This window comes from Sapajus apella, unplaced genomic scaffold, assembly GCF_009761245.1.
Source record: "Sapajus apella isolate SASKATOON/1434 unplaced genomic scaffold, GSC_monkey_1.0 scaffold16, whole genome shotgun sequence".
In the NCBI taxonomy this organism is placed as follows: domain Eukaryota; kingdom Metazoa; phylum Chordata; class Mammalia; order Primates; family Cebidae; genus Sapajus; species Sapajus apella.
In genome coordinates this window covers 10,463,389-10,482,102 of record NW_022436956.1, presented here as the reverse complement: position 1 = coordinate 10,482,102, position 18,714 = coordinate 10,463,389, and the positions used below count along the sequence as shown (strand labels likewise).

Here is an 18,714-nt window from a genome sequence, read left to right as displayed (position 1 = left end):
AGGATTTGCTCGGATTTATGTCTTCTGTGGGGGCTCCAGGGCCCTAGTCAGGCCCCTGCAGATGAGGTGCTGAAGACGACAGCTCCCAGCGCGCTGCCCCGCGCCGGGCCATCCGCCCTTCCCCCAACTCCCACCTACCCCCTCCCCCACACCTAGTGCTTCCAGGCTTCCTATATCCCGCCCAGAGCTGCTGGGATTGGAAGGCACCTAAACACCCATAGTTGGAGGCTCACAGCCAGGTGCCTGGACTGAGGAAGAAGTCTCGGAACAAGCCCCCCACCCCTTGACAACGTCTCCCGTTCCCTTGAGCAAGCTCTGCCTGAAATACTCCAATTCTTGATTCTGCTTACTCCCAAGTCTGCCACTGTATAACACCCACCCCTCTGATCTCGAGCCCTCTGGGGTCAGAAGCAATCACCCCAAGTGGGTTGTCTCATCCCAGAACCTGAAGGTTGAGCCAGAACTCGCGCACTCACTCTCCAATCAACAGGGCCTTACCTCAGATTAGGAACGCCAAGGCCTCTCTCTTTCCCTGACAACCCAAAGCCAGCTCTTGTCTAGGAAAGTGTGTTTGCCGGGGTGGGGACTGGAGGGGTCTTCAAGTAGAAAGAACTCTAGCAAAGTCAGAAGCAGACCGGGACTGGAAGTGGGACGTGGGAGTGGGGACACATGGTTTCCTTCTCGTGCCCCCGGTAAGGACGACTGTTAGCAGATTTGAACAGGTTTGCACGAATTTTGTATCAATGCCACATGCTTTTGCAAAAATAATATTATTCTCTTTGTTTTTGTCCTAGAATCCTTGGTTCCACTTCAGTCTCCTCGGAAACGTAAAACATTTAATAAAAAATGTCAAAGCAGAGTAGTGTAAAAGTATTCAACCAAGTGAGAGTTGCCTGGCTTTCCCTGGGCTTTCAGCCCCCTACGCGAACTCCTAGATTAGGGCGTTTGAAGCAGGACTCCCTGGTCAGGGCGCGCCGCTCCATCCCGTGGCGTCCCCGCTGCAGACCAGAGGACCAGAAGGCAGAGAGGTGGACCCGTCATGGAATTCTCTTCCTACTCCCAACTCTTGCTGCAAACCACCCCAGTATCCTGCGCTTCCATTGCTAAACCCAGATACTTGGGAGGGAATGGAATGCAGAGCTTTGGCAACAAGGAGCATTGCTTGCGCTTTGCCTCAGTTTCCATAAGGTTCGGGAAAAGAGAGGACAGATTTCTAAAGTTCTAAAGTTGGGCAGAAGGGCAGAGTCCGATAGAGCCTCATCCCTCATCTTGGGTGCTTCGAGAAAGAAGGGAAAACCTCTTGCCGCCTCCAGAACTGAACTCGGGGCTCAGGGCGCGGGGCGGGGACTCCAACTCGCACGCTACTCTACTCTGGTCTCCTGCCGGGATAGTGACGGTAGGGGTGGGGATGGGAGGGCAGAGGGAGGCGGATTAATCCCTTAATTACGCCGTGATCGGCGTGGCACCTGCTTTCCGCCTGCCCAGCTCCCAGGGGACTCCGGCACTGGGGGGTGGAGAGAAGGACGAGGGAAGGAGGAGGGCACGAGGAGGCACCGACCGTACCCAGGCGTGCCGGCAGGAGAGCGGCACCGTGGCTGCGGCAGCGCGCAGAGGCTGTGGAGGGGCTTACGGTTCCCAGCCCACGGGTCTCAGACCCAGGGGCTGGGCCCCGAGCCCCCCACCCCGATCCCAGCTGAGTCGAGCCATGCTGCGCTACCTGCTGAAAACGCTGCTGCAGATGAACTTGTTCGCGGACTCTCTGGCCGGGGACATCTCTAACTCCAGCGAGCTGCTCTTGGGCTTCAACTCCTCTGTGGCGACGCTCAACCACACCCTGCTGCCCCCTGGCCATCCTCTCAACGGTGAGACCCTGCCTCTAGGGGATAAGGGATCCTGGGATGGGGATGAGGTGAGAAGGCGGCGTGGAAGGGAGGGAGAAGCGCTCCTGTCCCTAGGTCCAGGATTGAGCTGCGCTTCCCAGAGCTTCCCTGGGTCGTGGGAGCTAAGGGATAATTTGGAGCTTCCAGCACCTGAGTGAGGGTACCCGTGGGAGGTCGAGGGCTTGGGAGAATATGACTACCGAGTCTTTTTACACCGCCCCCTACCCCCTCCCCCCCAAAAAAAGCTCCCGCCCGCCCAAAGTGAGGAGAACAGTGGCTGGTGATGGGCAGGGAAGTCCGAGCGAAGAAAGGCTGGGGCCCAGCTCAGGGAGGGCAGAGGTGCGGGCATGGTCGCCCGCCCGCCTCGGCCAAGCCGGGTCACTCTGTGGCCCACCCAGGCAGCCGGTCTTCCGAACCTGAAGTTTCCCAAGAACTCACTTAGGACCAGAGAAAGCCAAACTCCTGGATGTGTTTGCTACGGAGGGGACAGGAGCGACGATCATTTTAAGAAAACTTAGAAGTTTGTCTTTCAGCGGCGGGACTCTCAGCCGGCCCACCCTGGCAGAGCTGCGGCGGGCGGGCGGAGCTGGCGGCGAGGTCGTTACCGCTAATTACGGTGATTAATAAATGACTGGGACAGCGCGCTCTCCCCGAGCGCCGCCCGGAAGCTGCGGGAGCCCGCAGCCCGCAGCCTGCGGAGAGGCCGGAGCGCGCCCCCTGCCGGCCGCGTCGGGAACCTTCGCTTTCCCGTACGCCTTCGCCGGTAGCGCCCTCCAGGTGCACGCGGTCCCCATCCCTCTACCTGACCCACTCGAGATTAGTGACGAGCACTGTGCTGGGGACTCGAAGGTGGAGAGAAAGAAGCCCCGGGCAATATGTGTGTGTTTATGTGTGGGGCACATCAGGTGCTGAGGGAGGAGCCCCAGAGCCTCATTAGCATGGCCGTTAGCTATTCATTAGGCTGCAGTGGAAGCATCTCCTGAGACCGGGAATGGCAGGGGGAAATTCCAGGGAAAGGGCGCCGGAAGCCGTGTCTACAGGAATTAGGGGGAAAGAGCCGACCAGAAGGGTGTGGTCCGTATGGCAGGAGTGGGGAGAAAGACGATGGGAGATGAGCCCGATTCTCCAACCTCTTGACCCTTCTAGATTCCCAGGAGGTTAAGCACAGACCCCTTTTCGCTGGCACACAGCAGAGTCCCGTTTCTGTTCACCTAGCGAGTTTACAGAGTGTTTTCACCACACTTTGTCTCATCTAAGCTCGAAAACTAAGTGAGGTATGTAAGGAAGGTGTTGGCAGACAAATTTTGCCGCTGAGGAAGCGCATTTATAGAGTGAATGGTGCCCTAACGGTCACAAAAGCATCATGAAGCAAAACGTAGCGATAACAGATCAAAGTTTATTTCCATTCCACCTGAGGGCTATACCAAGGGAAAACAAGAATATTGGGGCCTGGTAGAATCCGTTTCGGGTAGCGACTGTAGGAGCCAAGATCAGGTGCATATGCTGGGGAACACAAGCCCTTAATGGCCGAGTAGTGACATTTATCCCCCACGTAAATACATTATGGTCTAATAGCAACCCTATCGTTACTCCCACATCACAAATAAAGAAACGAAGACTTAGAGAAGCTAAATAATGTGCCCAGCTTCTTACAGCTAGGAAGGGTCAAAGTCTGAGATTCCAGCCCTGGCTAATTCAACACCAACACCTGAGCTCTCAATCACTCCAGTGTTGCTCACCACGGGGTGTTCCAAAATTGGGAGTGGGATGAGATGGAGCAGAAGAGACTGGTGAAAAGCAGAGATTTCCATTTAGAAGAGAGGATATGGAGAAAATTACTCTCCCAAGTGGGACAGAAATCGATCTTCTTGACTTCAGGCAATTAAAATAAACTCCCCAGGACAGCGCCAGCACAGGTCAGCTGGTCCAGCTTTGTCTACAGCTTCCTCCCCCCAGGAGGGGAGGGAAATGAAACCCAATCTCACGTTTGGACTGGAAGCAGGAGGTTCCTGCAGATTTTGGGACAGGGTAGGAGGGGCAGGGGTAGGGCTAGGGGACAGGGGCCAGAGCAGAAGCTTGAAGTGGTCCCTGGTTATTTGACACCAGATTATTCAAGGCTGCAGTGGCACCTACTGGCCGCCACGGGTTACAAATCCACTTTTGTTGGCCGGAGCGGGGCGGGGGCGCTGAGAGGCTCTGGGATCCAAAACAGTGCTGCAGAAGGTGAAACAGACCGAAATTTGCAGGCCAAGTGACAGGCAAGACAGACTATGTGAATGAGCTGATCCGAGTGAACAGGGAAAACAGAAGAACATCAATCAGAATAACCCACTGGAAACTAAGCGCCTGTCAGGAAAAGGAGCTTTACTAACATCTCTATTGCTATTTGCGTTAAGGTCCTGTGACTTCACAGGACCCCTGATATGAAGCACGATTATCCGTGCTGTCACTAAGAAGGACTTTGTGCTGACTCATAGAATCCAGGTTGACAACCCCTTCTAGTCCCGGCCCTATCACTCACATCTTCCCTTTCATAACGGATCCCAGGCCGATCCACATTCCGAATTTTACTGGGCCGGGACCTTGTTGAGGTCGAGAACCAATTGTTGGCTCCAGTGCACGGTTTATGGTCCTTTACTGAGCAAAGACGGTCTGTGAACAAGTGCAGGTGGGAAAGGAAAACCAGTGGGTAGGAGGCTGGGGAGCGGTCTACTCGCCAAGCGGTGGTTCAGCCGCTTCCGCTTAAACTTGGCAGGAGAGGAGGTGCAGGCCTCTAGGTAATCCAGAAAGCCAGCCTAGAAGTTTGTGTCCTGATTCCTCTACTAACTCGCCTGTCTGTAGGCATCTTCTTTTGAGACCAAGAACGTGGAACGTCTGCCAATAAGGAGATATTGGAGCCTGCAGAGGGAGAGGGTAGGCAGGTGGGCACTGAGCTCCAGCAGAGAAGCATAGGAGATGGGACGACCAGAGGATTCTCTTTCCCTCTGGAGCCTCAATCTCTTCCCACAGTTTCCCGGTCTGAACGCTCTGCACCACCCGGTGTTCCCAGGGTCAAGGGTGGAACCGGAGGACGCTATGCCCCGCATTGTGGAGCAGCCGCCAGATCTGCTGGTCTCTCGAGGCGAGCCCGCCACGTTACCATGCCGCGCGGAGGGCCGGCCCCGACCCAACATTGAGTGGTACAAGAACGGAGCGCGTGTGGCCACTGTGCACGAGGACCCGCGCGCGCACCGCCTGCTGCTGCCCAGCGGCGCCCTCTTCTTCCCGCGCATCGTGCACGGGCGCCGCGCGCGGCCGGACGAAGGCATCTACACTTGCGTGGCTCGCAACTACCTGGGGGCAGCAGCGAGCAGAAACGCCTCGCTGGAAGTGGCAGGTGAGAGTCAGTTGATGGTCAGGTGGTTGCTTCCAGAGCCCGGGAAAGATGGGAGGGCACCGGGCAATCAGAACCAGAACCAGCCCCAGGGACCTCAGCCCACTCAGCATCCTCCTTTGAGATCGCGACCTTTGGTCTCTAATGCCCACACCATAGCTAGAGAAGGAACTGGATCTGACTCCAGGCTGGTATTTTCCCGTCTGGGAACGAATTCCGGTCTGCGGTGATCAACCCCTTCCCAAGATAACACTGTCCTTGTGTCCTCAGCCAGTTATGTCACTCTACACCCTGCTTATCCCCCCCCGCCCCCCAGTCCTCCGCGATGATTTCCGGCAGTCTCCCGGGAACATGGTGGTGGCAGTGGGGGAGCCAGCAGTACTGGAATGCGTGCCCCCTCGCGGCCACCCGGAGCCTTCCGTGTCCTGGAGGAAGGACGGTGCAAGACTCAAGGAAGAGGAGGGAAGGATCACGGTGAGGGGCAGGATTATGGCTGTGGACCTGACGAGGGGAGGGGCCATAAGGTAGGGGTCTGGGACCAGGCTCAAAGGCTCAGGAAGGCCTGGGTCTAAGGGTCTTGGAGGTGACAAGGCTGGAGATTGAGATCAGGGCATTAGCTGACCAGAGATTAAGAGTCAGCTATACAGTAAGGGATAAGGAAGATGGAATTGATATTAAAAGGGGGGTGGGGGCATGATGCTCCAGAAGCTCCCCATCTGATATGTGGGTCAACTTCCTTGGTCTTTATCAGCTTGGTGTGAGGATCAAATAAACTTTATACATATGCATATACACACATATACACCATAGATACTTATATATATATGTATGCCGTGATAGCTGAAAAGGACCAAAGTTGCCATTATTACTCTGCAGATCCGTGGAGGGAAGCTGATGATGTCACATACACTCAAGAGTGATGCAGGGATGTATGTGTGCGTGGCCTCCAACATGGCAGGAGAACGGGAGAGTGCACCAGCTGAAGTCGTGGTACTGGGTAGGCACAGGGAATTTTGAAGTTATGGGAGCAGGCGGCCTGGAGAATAAGCAGCTGTGCAGACACCCTGACTGTTCATTCACTGCCATTCCATAGAGCGTCCCTCATTCCTGCGCAGACCAGTGAATCAGGTGGTCCTGGCTGATGCGCCTGTGAATTTCCTATGCGAGGTGAAGGGGGATCCCCCACCTCATCTAAGCTGGCGCAAGGAGGATGGGGAACTGCCCACAGGCAGGTGAGAGGCCTCCTTCTGCCGGTAGGAAAACCCAACCTGATCAAGAGACTATTCTGCCCTAGAAAACTGGAAGGCAGGCACATTCTCGCTTGAGAGCACAGACAAGTCTGTTCCCTAGAGCCTGTGGCCCCAGTCCTATCCAGTTTCCCACATCCGTTGATGGGTCCATGGGTAACCAGCTTCTGCCCCTGCTGGGTCCTGCCTCTCTTTATGTACCCTGACCCTGGTGACTGTCCTGGGGGAGAGAGAAGGGGTCTGTAGCTGTAACCAACCCAGCCTGGGGTGTGGAGTGGAGCAGGTATGAGATCCGGAGTGACCACAGCCTTTGGATTGGGCATGTGAGTGCCGAAGATGAGGGAACGTACACCTGTGTGGCAGAGAACAGTGTGGGCCACGCTGAAGCATCTGGATCCCTCAGTGTTCACGGTGAGGGCTGTACTGAGGACTGCCTGCAGCAGGGATGGTAGGAGGGAAGAAGGAAGATGGCTGGCAGGAGACTGGGGGAGAAAGGGCAGAGCAGGACATGTGGGTGGGATACCTGAGACTTCTGCAAGGAGTGGGAGGAGAACGCTAAACAGGCTGAGCAGGAAGAGATAGATATCTTAGCTCAAGATACACTTAAGCTAAGTGGCAGCTTCTCTCTCCTGTTCCCTTCCTAGTTCCTCTGACTCCCTGTTCCTTTATCTCACTTTCTCTTCCCAGTCCCACCCCAGTTGGTGACCCAGCCCCAGGACCAGATGGCAGCTCCTGGAGACAGCGTGGCTTTCCAGTGCGAGACCAAAGGAAACCCCCCACCTGCCATCTTCTGGCAGAAGGAGGGGAGTCAGGTGGGTGGCCATCTTCAAGGAGCTTCCCATCAGCCTTCCTCTGCGGCTCAACCTCCCTTCCTCTGCATTCTGCAAACTTCTCTCTGGGGCTTCTGTTTTATCTTTGGGAGTCCCCAGAAACCCTTGCAGGTTATTTGAGAGGATTAAATAAGATGATGAATATAAAAAGCCTGGAACACACTGGGACACTTTTTAATAAATGATAATAACACATTTAGGCGGTAGAGAACAGTCCTGGATAGTAAGTTTCTTAGAGAATCTGTTTCAGGCAAGGCTATCCTGAGAAATAAACTCAACTTATTTCTCCTCCCTTAGACCCCTTGGGCTTTGGCTTTGGACATACACTGCTCTGGAAACAGTATTGAACCAAAGCTGCTCAGGCTAGAAAATTACTTGCTCTTCTATTTATAATAGCCGCAAGGGACTTTCACAAGGGAGAGCTCACAGGCATCCCTTTTGAACCTTGCAAAAAAATCTCAGAATCCAGAAGCGGAATGAACATTAACTGAAGTTGCAACATAAATAACTTTCTAAAGGAAGGGTGAGAATTTTGCTACTGGAGACAGGATCAGTAAAATAAAATAAGTATTATTAGCTCCACTCTGCTGGAAAACCAGGCAACCTGCTACCTCATTCCAAATCCACAGCCACAGTTTTTTTTTTTTTAACATCTTTTCTAGCACCTGGGACTGTTGTATTCTAATTAGATTCTCACATGAATAAAAGCGGTGATGGTTAGTAGGGGGTGGAGCAAGTATTAGTCAGGGTCTCAGCATGGTGCTATTTATCCTGAGACCCAAACCTGCTTTCCTACCTAATCTAATGAAAACTGTTAAAGCCAGGAAGAAGATGAATGTGTTTACCACAACGTGTTAAAAGACTTTCATATGATTACTTCATGTGATCTTTATAACTATCCTCTAAGGGTCAAATTTTGGGAAATTTGGGCTCAGACAGGTTAAATAGCTTGTTTCCCAACTAGTAAGCCACAGAGCTGGGAAGTAGACTATGAAATTGTCTAATAACATCCCCTGATTGTTTGTGAATAAACTTAACTACTTTGCCCAAGTTCACATCACTGCTGGAGACAGAGATTGAACTAGAATCTTAAAAATTCTCTGGATTTTGAGATTGATGGGAACGGGGACCTCCCCCTGGCCAGCTGCCTGCTCATTCCCTACCCTGGTTCCTTGCTCTGTCCCCAGGTCCTGCTTTTCCCCAGTCAATCACTTCAGCCGACAGGGCGCTTCTCAGTCTCTCCAAGAGGCCAACTCAACATCACTGCGGTGCAGCATGGTGATGCGGGGTACTACGTGTGCCAGGCTGTCAGTGTGGCTGGCAGCATCCTGGCCAAGGCCCAGCTGGAGGTAAAAGGAGGTACGTGCCCATGGAGATAGGGCTGGATCCATGGCTTGGAAGGAAATAATGGCCTAAAGTGATGTGCTTCTCTTGGAGTCTATATACAATGTCTGCAAGAGGAGGGGTATGTTCTTGAGACATGTCCTCAAAGTTTGGAAACCAGCAACAGAAACCACTAATAGATGGCTGTTCCCGGGCAGAGACTAGATGATTCTCAAAGCCCCCTCTGATCACCAGAAGTTTCAGGGGGTGGGGGAGGGAGGGCAAAGGAGCAGAGAATAAGGACAAGAGGCTGGCGGGCCTGGCCTCCCCTGAGGTGCACACGTTCTTCCTCTCTCAGCCTCCTTGGATGGGCTGCCTCCTGTCATTCTCCAGGGACCAGCCAATCAGACACTGGTGCTTGGCTCCTCTGTGTGGCTGCCATGCAGAGTTACTGGTAACCCTCAACCTAGTGTCCAATGGAAGAAGGATGGGCAGTGGTTGCAGGGGGATGGCCTCCACTTAAAGCCAATGGCCAACGGTACCCTGTACATCGCCAATGTGCAGGTGAGTGTCACCCTTGGGGCCCTAGTAGTTGAGAATGGCTAATTTCTCCATGTTCCCTACACAAGTAAGTACCCACTGGGCCTGTAACCCCATCTTTGCCCCTCTGTCCTCTCAGAGCACCTAGTGTCCAATGTCTTCCCATCCTTCTGCTACCCGCCTCCACCCCCTCACTGGACCTTACTCCACTCCCAGTTTGCCAGTGCTCTGCCCTCTCTTACAGGAGATGGACATGGGCTTCTACAGCTGTGTGGCCAAGAGTTCCACAGGGGAAGCCACCTGGAGTGGCGGGCTTAAGATGCGGGGTGAGTTTTTTCTTTGTTCTTTTGTTTTGATCACACCTTCCTCCAATCCTGCTTTGAAAAGTAGTCAATATCTCCTCAAACTCCGGGACTAACTTTATCTCAAAATGTCATGGTCATGGTGGTGAGGATGAGGAGGACAGTAGTGGTGCCCACAGGAGGCAGATGTGAGTAGGGGTTGGTATGCTATCGCCCACTCTGACCATCACCACTGCTCAGAGCTCCACATCTCCTCTGGGAAGGAGACAGTTTACGCTAGGATCATCCTTTCCCTATCCTTCTACTTAAAGATTATCTCCCACTGCAGAAGATTGGGGAGTATCACCAGACCCCCCTACAGAACCCAGTACCCCTCCGGGGCCTCCCTCTCAGCCAGTGGTCACTGAGATCACCAAGAACAGCATTACCCTGACCTGGAAGCCCAACCCACAGACTGGGGCTGCAGTCACATCCTATGTGATAGAGGCCTTCAGGTATGGAGAAAGTTTTGAATGTCAACCTGGAGAGTGAAAAGGAGGGGATCCTATGCCCTGAGAGTCTTTGCTATAATGAGGTGGGATTCTCCAATACCCTCTCCCAAGGCAAAGACATAATGGTGGTCCATAGAGAGCAGATGACATGGAGTAGACAGGTTGGGAGTTCCTGGCTTAGACAACCCTGTCATCTCCTTCCTGTTGTAGCCAAGCAGCTGGCAACACGTGGCGTACTGTGGCAGATAGCGTGCAGCTGGAAACACACACAGTCAGCGGTCTGCAGCCCAATACCATCTACCTGTTTCTGGTTCGAGCAGTGGGATCCTGGGGCCTCAGTGAGCCCAGCCCCGTCTCTGAGCCTGTTCGTACACAGGGTAATGTCAGAGTCCCTGGGCTCATGAGCATGAAATGTACATCACAGAGCATCCCTCTCCCCGAAAACCATGACATCATGGCAGTTCATAAAGTTCTTTCCTGCTATGCCAGGTCTATACTGGTGCCCTGGCCTGGAATAGGAGAACATATTTGCCTTTCTCATAGAAGAGACAAGGGAGGAAGAAGGCAGGGAAAGGGGAGGAGGGAAGAAGGAACGAGAGAGAGGTATTCATTCATTTTAGCAGCTTCTGACTTCTGAGCCTGTTAGAGATGAGGAACCGGGCCTTTAAAGGATGCATGTGTAGTTATGCTAGCTGGACACCAGGCCCGTGTCTGGAAGGTATTTCCCTGGCCAGCCCCCTCCTGACTGTGGGTGTGCTCTGGAGTACTAAGTGGAGCAGGGGAGGTAGGACACGAGCACACTCTCAGCCCCATCTCCCTGGCCCTGGCAGCCTCTGCTGAGTGGATTCTTTGGCCAACAGACAGCAGCCCCTCTAGGCCAGTGGAGGACCCATGGAGAGGCCAGCAGGGACTGGCTGAAGTGGCTGTGCACATGCAGGAGCCCATAGTCCTGGGACCCCGAACCCTGCAGGTGTCCTGGACTGTGAGTGTGTATGGGGAAGAACTTCAGGGTGGGGATGATAATGAGGCACATGAGGGCCTCCAAGAGTGAGTATGGGAGAGTGGGAGGTGAGTGGCTGGGGACTGGCATGAGAGGACGAGGGGCTGGTCCTGGAGGGCCTGTGTGGCCCCAGCCTCCCCTTCTGGTGTGCGTTGTCCTGTCTCCCACAGGTGGATGGCCCAGTCCAACTGGTGCAAGGTTTCCGGGTGTATTGGAGAGTAGTGGGCCCTGACGGAGGAAGCTGGACAGTGCTGGACCTACAGTCCCCAAGCCAACAAAGTACTGTGCTAAGAGGACTTCCTCCAGGGGCCCAAATCCAGATCAAGGTGCAAGCCCAAGGCCAGGCAGGGCTGGGGGCCGAAAGCCTCTCTGTGACCAGGAGCATTCCTGAGGAGGGTAAGGAGGGCCACCAAATGGATGGACAAGAGGGAAGAAGGGGTGGGGGTGGAGATGGAGGGGGGATGAAAATTTGCAGGAGGAGAGCAGGGCGAGTGGGTGGGAAGGAGAAATGCCTCTCAGTTCCCTAAGATGTTAGAACAGGGAGGGGAATGTTGGGGCAGGAGGGGCAGCTTGCAATGACTATTTGTGTCCTTCTCACCATGCTTCACCCTGGCCCAGCCCCCAGTGGCCCCCCCCAGGGAGTGGCGGTGGCCTTGGGGGGTGATGGCAACAGCAATATCACTGTGTCCTGGGAACCTCCACTCCCCTCCCAGCAAAATGGAGTCATCACGGAGTACCAGGTACAGGGATAGAGAAGGGACTGGATGGGAGGGCCAGCCAAGAGGGAGAGGGAGGACCCAGCGGCTAGAATTAGGGTGGAGGAAATCCTTTATAGGTCTGGCTTTAGGGCTGGGGGTGAGTTTAGGGGAGAGGAGAGAAGTTTCTGAGTATTGCTTCCAGGTTGAATTACATCTGTCTAAGACTCCTCTACCATTGGAGCCTTAAGTTTCCCGTGAGGCTAAGAATCCCATTTCTGACTCAAAATCCGGGACTCGGCCTCCCTAGATCTGGTGCCTGGGCAATGAGAGCCGCTTCCACCTCAATCGGTCTGCAGCAGGCCGGGCACGCTCCGTGATGCTCCGAGGACTGGTGCCCGGTCTCCTCTATCGAACCCTGGTAGCGGCGGCCACCAGCGCTGGCGTGGGCGTGGCCAGTGCCCCGGTGCTGGTGCAGCTGCGTGAGTCCACTCGACCGCACCACTGGGGATCTTGGCGGGGCGGGGCAAGACCCCCATTGGGGTAGCCGTGCCTGCGGGGTCGGGAATGACCGTTTCCCAGTTCCAGGGTTTCGCACCCCTCCTCCCCTCATCTCTCTAACCCCACAGCGTCCCCCTCGGACCTGGAGCCCGAGCTGGAGGTGGGCGCGGGGCTGGCGGAGCGGCTGGCGAGGGTGCTGCGGGAGCCCGCCTTCCTCGCGGGCAGTGGCGCCGCCTGCGGGGCGCTGCTGCTCGGGCTCTGCGCCGCCCTCTACCGGCGCCGGAAACAGCGCAAAGAGCTCAGCCACTACACGGGTGAGCGCCCGGCCTCGGAGCGGACGGAGCCTGGACGGAGCCAGGCGGGCCATGGGGAGGGGCAGGGGCTTTGCCGCCGGCGAGTGAGGACCGGGTCGGCAGGAAGGGGTGACATCTGAAGTTCAGTTTCTTGGGTAGGGGCGGGATACGCGGGGCGGCGCCAGGAGCTGCTAGGACTGGGGAGAGGGGCGGGCCAAGACGGGGCGGGACCTGGATCTGGGGAGACCCGTGACGTTTGCCTCTAAGACGCCGCAAGGAGGCCAGGCTGGTTCGGGGAAGTTCCAGGACGGAAAGCCCACTCCATGGGCGGGGGCGGGGCCTGGCGAGAGGGGTGTGGCCAGGATCCCAGGCAGGGTCTGGAATGGAAAGGCGGGGCCCGCTGACAGGAGGCGACCTGAGTTTTGCTACTCCCTAGTAAGGGACGTCTCTGGAGAGATTCTGAGGTGTCTGAGGTCAGTGGTTTTCAATCCTGGTTGGCTAAACATAGGAATCACCTGGGGAGCTTGAAAAAAATATCGATACCTGAATCCCATCCCCCAGAAATTCTGATGAAATCGATCCAGGGTGCAGCCTGAGTGGTGGAACTGGGACCGGGGCCGAGGAGTGGACAAGTATAGGGGTATTTCTGACCCTTTTCATTTCCCCTCTTTTTTCTCCCACGGGTTCCTTTCTGGAAGCCTCTTTTGCCTACACACCGGCAGGTAAGCCATCTCTGCCCTAGTGGGGTTCAGATCCCCCCAGGACAGGCCCTTCTATCACTTATTCTCCCCCTCATCTTCCTCAGTGTCCTTCCCGCACTCAGAGGGCCTGTCTGGAGCCAGTTCCAGGTAATTATCTTAGCCCATCCCTCCAGGATGACCTCCACCAAAAGGCCTTCTTCCGCCCCGCTACCGCCCCAGGTGGAGGGAGCATGGCCACCTCCCACCCCAACACCACCGCCATTGTCCTGCGACTCCCTAATATCGCCACCTCCCTTTCCTTTGCTGGCCACTTCAGGCTCTCTGTCCACAATTCTCACCTGCTCTCCCTCAGGCCACCCATGGGCCTTGGTCCCGCCCCCTACCCATGGCTGGCAGATTCGTGGCCCCACCCATCTCGAAGCCCCTCGGCCCAGGAACCCAGAGGAAGCTGCTGCCCCAGCAATCCTGACCCGGAAGACAGATATTACAATGGTGAGTTCTCATTCCCTCACCTGGCTTCAGTGCACCTCTCCCTACCTACTGGGGCAAACTGAAGGGCGCCCGGGAGCCCGGTCTCTCTGAGGTTGGTCAGTCTCTGGGGAGGATGTGAGTTGGGGGAGCCTCTCTAACCTGCCTCCACCCTGGTTTAGGATGTAAGTCTTGTGTGGGGGAAGAAGTTGATCCCGTGGGATCTTCTTTGGCCCTCCATTCTGTCGTCCTGTTTTTCTGTCTCTGGCCCCGGGCTTCCCTCTTTCTTCTCTGCAGAAGCAGGAATCTCCCTGTATCTGGCTCAGACCGCCCGGGGCACGGGTGCCCCTGGAGAGGGTCCTGTCTACAGCACCATTGACCCAACGGGGGAGGAGCTGCAGACCTTCCACGGGGGCTTCCCTCAACATCCCTCCGGGGATCCGGGCCCCTGGAGCCAGTACGCTCCTCCAGAGTGGAGCCAGGGGGACAGTGGTATGAGTCCAACTCCTGAAACCCCGTTTAGCCCTGACCGGGGTAAGGTATCCCCAAAGAGGATCCTCCTCCCTGACCCACTGGCACCTAGCCCAGCACTTCTGACCCATCTCTTCTCTGGCTCTTTCCTGCCTGTTCTCTGGGTGTCCCCATCCTATTCTCCTCAGGAGCCAGGGGAGGCAAAGTGAAGCTTCTGGGGAAACCTGTGCAGATGCCCTCTCTGAACTGGCCAGAAGCCCTGCCCCCACCTCCCCCTTCCTGTGAACTGAGCTGCCTAGAGGGACCTGAGGAGGAGCTGGAGGGCAGGTAGGATGCTCCTTGCTTCGAGGCCCACACACCTACGGCCAGACCAAGGGCTCGTGGAGGGTGCAGAGACACGGCAGAGGAAGGGAGGGGACAGCAGGAAGGCCAAAGGGAAGGTGTGGAAGCAACTCAGCCCTTCCCTTTTCTCTTGCCTCTTTGCCCCCAGCTCAGAGCAAGAGGAGTGGTGCCCGCCGATGCCTGAGAGAAGCCACCTGACGGAGCCCAGCTCTAGTGGAGGGTGCCTGGTCACTCCATCCCGAAGGGAAACTCCCTCTCCCACACCCTCCTATGGACAGCAGTCCACAGCCACTCTTACCCCCTCGCCTCCTGACCCTCCCCAGCCCCCCACTGACATGCCCCATCTCCATCAGATGCCCAGGTAGGGAGGTATATAGGACCTCACTCATTGCAAGCAAGCCCTCTATACATATCTACTCAGTGGATGACTGAATGGGTGGATGGATGGATGGGTGGACAGATGGGTGGACCTGGGGTACAGAGGTCTCAGGGGTACAGAGGTCTCAGGGCTGTGTCAGGTGGAAGTGTAATTTGGGCAGGAATATGGAGGCTGACAAGATCTCTCATGCCCATCAAACTGTCCCTCGCTGGAGTGGTCTGCAAGCTTCCTGAGACATTTCAGATATGGCTCTCCTCATGCTTCTCTGGCTTGGGGAGACTTAATGGGCAGATGGGTTGTGTCTTGTTTATCTGTTAGGCTGAGTGTCTAGTGCAGTGCCTGGCACATAGTCAGCACTTGGTTTTTGTAGAAGGAACAGTTGCTGAGGCCTCATGTCATTGCAGGAGGGTGCCCCTTGGGCCGACTTCCCCTCTCAGTGTATCCCAGCCCATGCTGGGGAACCATGAAGGGAGGCCTGCTGGCTCAGGTGCTGGCCCTGCTGCCTCGTCTCACCTCAGCCCCAGCCCTGCCCCTAGCACAGCCAGCAGTGCCCCAGGTGAGTCTGTACAACCTCCTTTTACCCCCCCCCCGCCCACCTCCTCCAGTGCTTGCTTTCCCTTCATCCTTAGACCCCTTCCTGAACTTTGCCCTTACCCATTCCTCTTCCTGTCTCCTAACCCTACAGGCAGAACCTGGCAGGGGCATGGGGAGATGACTCCCCCACTTCAAGGACCCCGTACTCGAATCCGGAAGAAACCCAAGGCTCTTCCCTACAGGAGGGAGAACAGTCCTGGCGGTGAGGGGACATGAGCCTGGGAGATGGAGACAGTAGTGGTTGGGGGGGACAGGCAGGAAACCAAGAGTACACTCTGGGGGCTGGAGGAGGGAGCAGGTAAACCCCAATCATGGGCTGTTCATTGGTAGCCTCCTGGTGGCAGGGAATGCAGGTGAGAGAAAGATTAGTGACAGGAGCAGCAGGAGGCTCTGCTGAAAACAGCTCCCTCCCCAGACTTGCCCCCACCACCCTTGCCGCCGCCAGAGGAAGAGGCAAGCTGGGCCCTAGGGCTGAGGGCAGCAGGCAGCATGTCCTCCCTGGAGCGGGAGCACAGTGGGGAGAGGAGAGTGGTGCCAGCAGTGCCCCTGGCGGCCCAGCGGGGGCCCCACCCAGATGGTAAGCAGGGCCAGGGCAGGCAGGAGGGCTGCTGCCACAGGAGATGGTAAGCTTTAGGACCCAGCGCTGATAGTAGGGCAGACAGCTCAGCCCTCCCTTTAGTTACATTCATGCATTTGATCCACATCAAACTCCCCTGTCTCTCTAGTTCTCTCTGAGCACAATCCCCTGAAGTCCCAGGTTGCATTCATTCCCAGGACAGAAGCCCAGATGAGAGGAGTGGGGTCTAGGTGCGCTGTCCCTGCTCCCCGCAAGTCTCCCTCTGCTTGGAAGCGTCCTCACAGTTTTCTGAGCACCTGTTATGTCAAGGCCATGTGCTGCTCCTCAGCCCCAGGCTGGCTAAGCCTGGTGCCTGCCCTTCGTCTTCTTCCAGCTCTGGGCTTGTGGTCAGGGCAGTAGGGTGGATGACAGGGAAGTACTACTCCCTGCCTGCACCTGGCTGCCTTCCCTCTTGTGCTGCAGAAGAGGCCTGGCTCCTGTACAGCAGACCAAGCTTCCTGTCCCGAGGCCAGGGCACCAGCACCTGTTCCACTGCCGGCAGCAACTCTTCCAGGGGCTCCAGCAGCTCTAGGGGCTCCCGGGGCCCTGGCCGGAGCCGGAGTCAGAGCCGGAGCCAGAGCCAAAGGCCTGGACAGAAACGCCGAGAGGTAGGGGCTACAGATTGCAGAAAAATGAGATTAGTGGCCAGGCACAGTGGCTCATGCCTGTAATCCCAGCACTTTGGGAGGTGGAGGCGGGTGGATCACGAGGTCAGAAGATTGAGACCATCTTGGCTAACATGGTGAAACCTCGTCTCTACTAAAACACAAAAAATTAGCTGGATGTGGTACGTGACTGTAGTCCCAGCTACTTGGGAGGCTGAGGCAAGGGACTCCCTTGAACCTGGGAGATGGAGGTTGCAGTGACCTGAGATCTTGCCACTGCACTCCAGCGTAGTGACAGAGTGAGACACTGTCTCAAAAAGAAAAAAAAAAAAAAAATGAGGGCAGAGGACTAGGGAACGGTGGACCAATGGGTGACGGAAAATAGGAAGGTAGGAAAGGCTTGTGGAGGAGTGTCAAAAAGAGGGGATCGAGAGGGTGAGGGGGAGGGAGGAACCCTGTAGAAGTGACAAGGGGGCTGGGCGTTGTGGCTCACACCTGTAATCCCAGCACTTTGGGAGACCAAGGCAGGCAGATCCCTTGAGCTCAGGAGTTTGAGACTAGCCTGGGCAACATGGTGAAATCCCATTTCTACACAAAATACAAAATTAGCTGGGCATGGTGGCATGCTCCTGTAGTCACCACAAGAGGCTTGAGGTGAGAGGATCAGGTGAGCCTGGGAGGTCAAGGCTACAGTGAGCCATGATCACACCACTACTTTCCAGCCTGGGCTACAGAGTGAGACCCAGTCTCAAACAAGCAAACAAAACACAAAAGAAATGAAGAGGGATGAGGACAAGATGACACATAATAGAGGAGTCTGGGCTCTCCTCCGTAGGAGAACTGGGTTAGGAGAATGCCTGAGACCCTCCTGGACTTGTTTGCCCTGGGCTGGGAAACAGCATCTCTCTCTCTCTGTCCCTAGGAACCAAGATGACCCTTGTTGGGGCACTGAGAATATCAGGAATGCCACGGGGAAGGGGAGTAGGCATGTCTCTTCCCTCCCAGCAGTGATGAGTGGGGTTTCTGAAGCCCTTTGGTTTCCATGATTTCAATTGGCTGAGAAGGCAGAGAGCTAGCTTTTCCCTTTCTTTCTCTTTTTACCTGAGACTTGTTTATAAAAAAGAAAACAATAAAAAGAGTCTGATCAGAGCCCGGGGCCTTGTTTGTCTGGTTCTGTGCAGAAGGTTGGGAAGAAGGGGACTGCAAGGGCCTGTATATCAACACACACTGGTAGCTTCTGCTTCCCTTTCCACTCTGTCAAAAGCACTAAGTTAGGCCAGGCACAATGGCTCACACCTGTAATCCCAGCACTTTGGGAGGCTGAAGCAGGAGGATCACTTGAGCCCAGGAGTTTGAGACCAGCCTGGGCAATCTAGCAAGACTTTGTGTCCACACACACAATAAATAAATAAATAAGCCAGGTACAGTTGTGTACACCTGTGATCCTAGCTACTTGGGAAGCTGACGCAGTAGGATTGTCTGAACCCAGGTGTTGGAGGTTACAGTGAGCTATTGTGCCACGGTACTCCTTCCTGGGTGACAGAGTGAGACCCTATCACAAACAAACAAACGCTAGGTGTCAACTGACCTGTTCTGCTTCCTAAGGGAGTAAGGAGCCCACTGTCCTGGAGTTACAACCATAGAGACTTTCCAGTTGCCCAGTAATAAGACACATGTTCCACTTTTGGAAGATCGACCAGGCCCTTCTTTAGTGCTCTCCTCTGGGGTTTGTCTACTTTCCCACAAGGAAATACACCTCTCACAAACAATTATCTGGAAAAATTCAAAGAAAGAGGAGCTTATGGGAGAAACCCCAGGCAAGAAGGAAGAGCATGCTTCTTCAAACCCTCTGACTCCATCACAGAGGGTATGCTGCAGATGGGCACCTCTTGGTAGGCCCAGAGGAGATTGGGTTGACGGGCGCAGGACTGTTAAGAATGTTTTGGTGTTGAATGCTGTGGTCCTTGTCACCTGCTGCCCCGCATCCCGAGTACTCACTGGTGACCTGAGGTTTTGTTCCTTCTTGCTTGCTCTACCCTCGACTCAGTGACTTCTCTGGACTC

General features: G+C 55.4%; 1 protein-coding gene across 3 annotated transcripts; it reads left to right on the top strand.

The window, feature by feature from the left end:
- The first annotated feature begins 1,372 nt into the window (after nucleotides 1-1,372).
- Nucleotides 1,373-17,804, top strand: ROBO3 (roundabout guidance receptor 3). Of its 3 annotated transcripts, none has more exons than XM_032285076.1 (28): nucleotides 1,373-1,862; nucleotides 4,930-5,256; nucleotides 5,570-5,727; nucleotides 6,130-6,250; nucleotides 6,347-6,485; nucleotides 6,784-6,911; nucleotides 7,188-7,312; nucleotides 8,518-8,689; nucleotides 9,012-9,217; nucleotides 9,438-9,519; nucleotides 9,824-9,989; nucleotides 10,197-10,363; nucleotides 10,847-10,968; nucleotides 11,157-11,382; nucleotides 11,605-11,726; nucleotides 11,992-12,163; nucleotides 12,311-12,496; nucleotides 13,174-13,197; nucleotides 13,281-13,323; nucleotides 13,529-13,668; nucleotides 13,942-14,136; nucleotides 14,304-14,442; nucleotides 14,606-14,677; nucleotides 15,241-15,392; nucleotides 15,522-15,632; nucleotides 15,846-16,007; nucleotides 16,470-16,654; nucleotides 17,574-17,804. In XM_032285076.1, the coding sequence occupies exons 1-28, from the start codon at nucleotides 1,706-1,708 to the stop codon at nucleotides 17,583-17,585; spliced, it is 4,011 nt and encodes a 1,336-aa protein (XP_032140967.1). In that variant the 5' UTR covers nucleotides 1,373-1,705; the 3' UTR covers nucleotides 17,586-17,804. The 3 variants fall into 3 exon arrangements, with proteins under 3 accessions (XP_032140967.1, XP_032140966.1, XP_032140968.1); XM_032285075.1 differs by having other exon boundaries at nucleotides 14,606-14,818; XM_032285077.1 differs by lacking the exon at nucleotides 15,846-16,007 and having other exon boundaries at nucleotides 14,606-14,818.
- Nucleotides 17,805-18,714: the final 910 nt, after the last annotated feature.

Excerpts from the sequence above, each read along its gene's own strand:
- ROBO3 (XM_032285075.1), top strand. The coding sequence starts at position 1,706 with ATGCTGCGCTACCTGCTGAAAACGCTGCTGCAGATGAACTTGTTCGCG. Across the intron at positions 10,969-11,156 it reads CCCTGCAGGTGTCCTGGACT|GTGGATGGCCCAGTCCAACT; the intron begins GTGAGTGTGTAT and ends TGTCTCCCACAG. Across the intron at positions 16,008-16,469 it reads GCGGGGGCCCCACCCAGATG|AAGAGGCCTGGCTCCTGTAC; the intron begins GTAAGCAGGGCC and ends CTTGTGCTGCAG.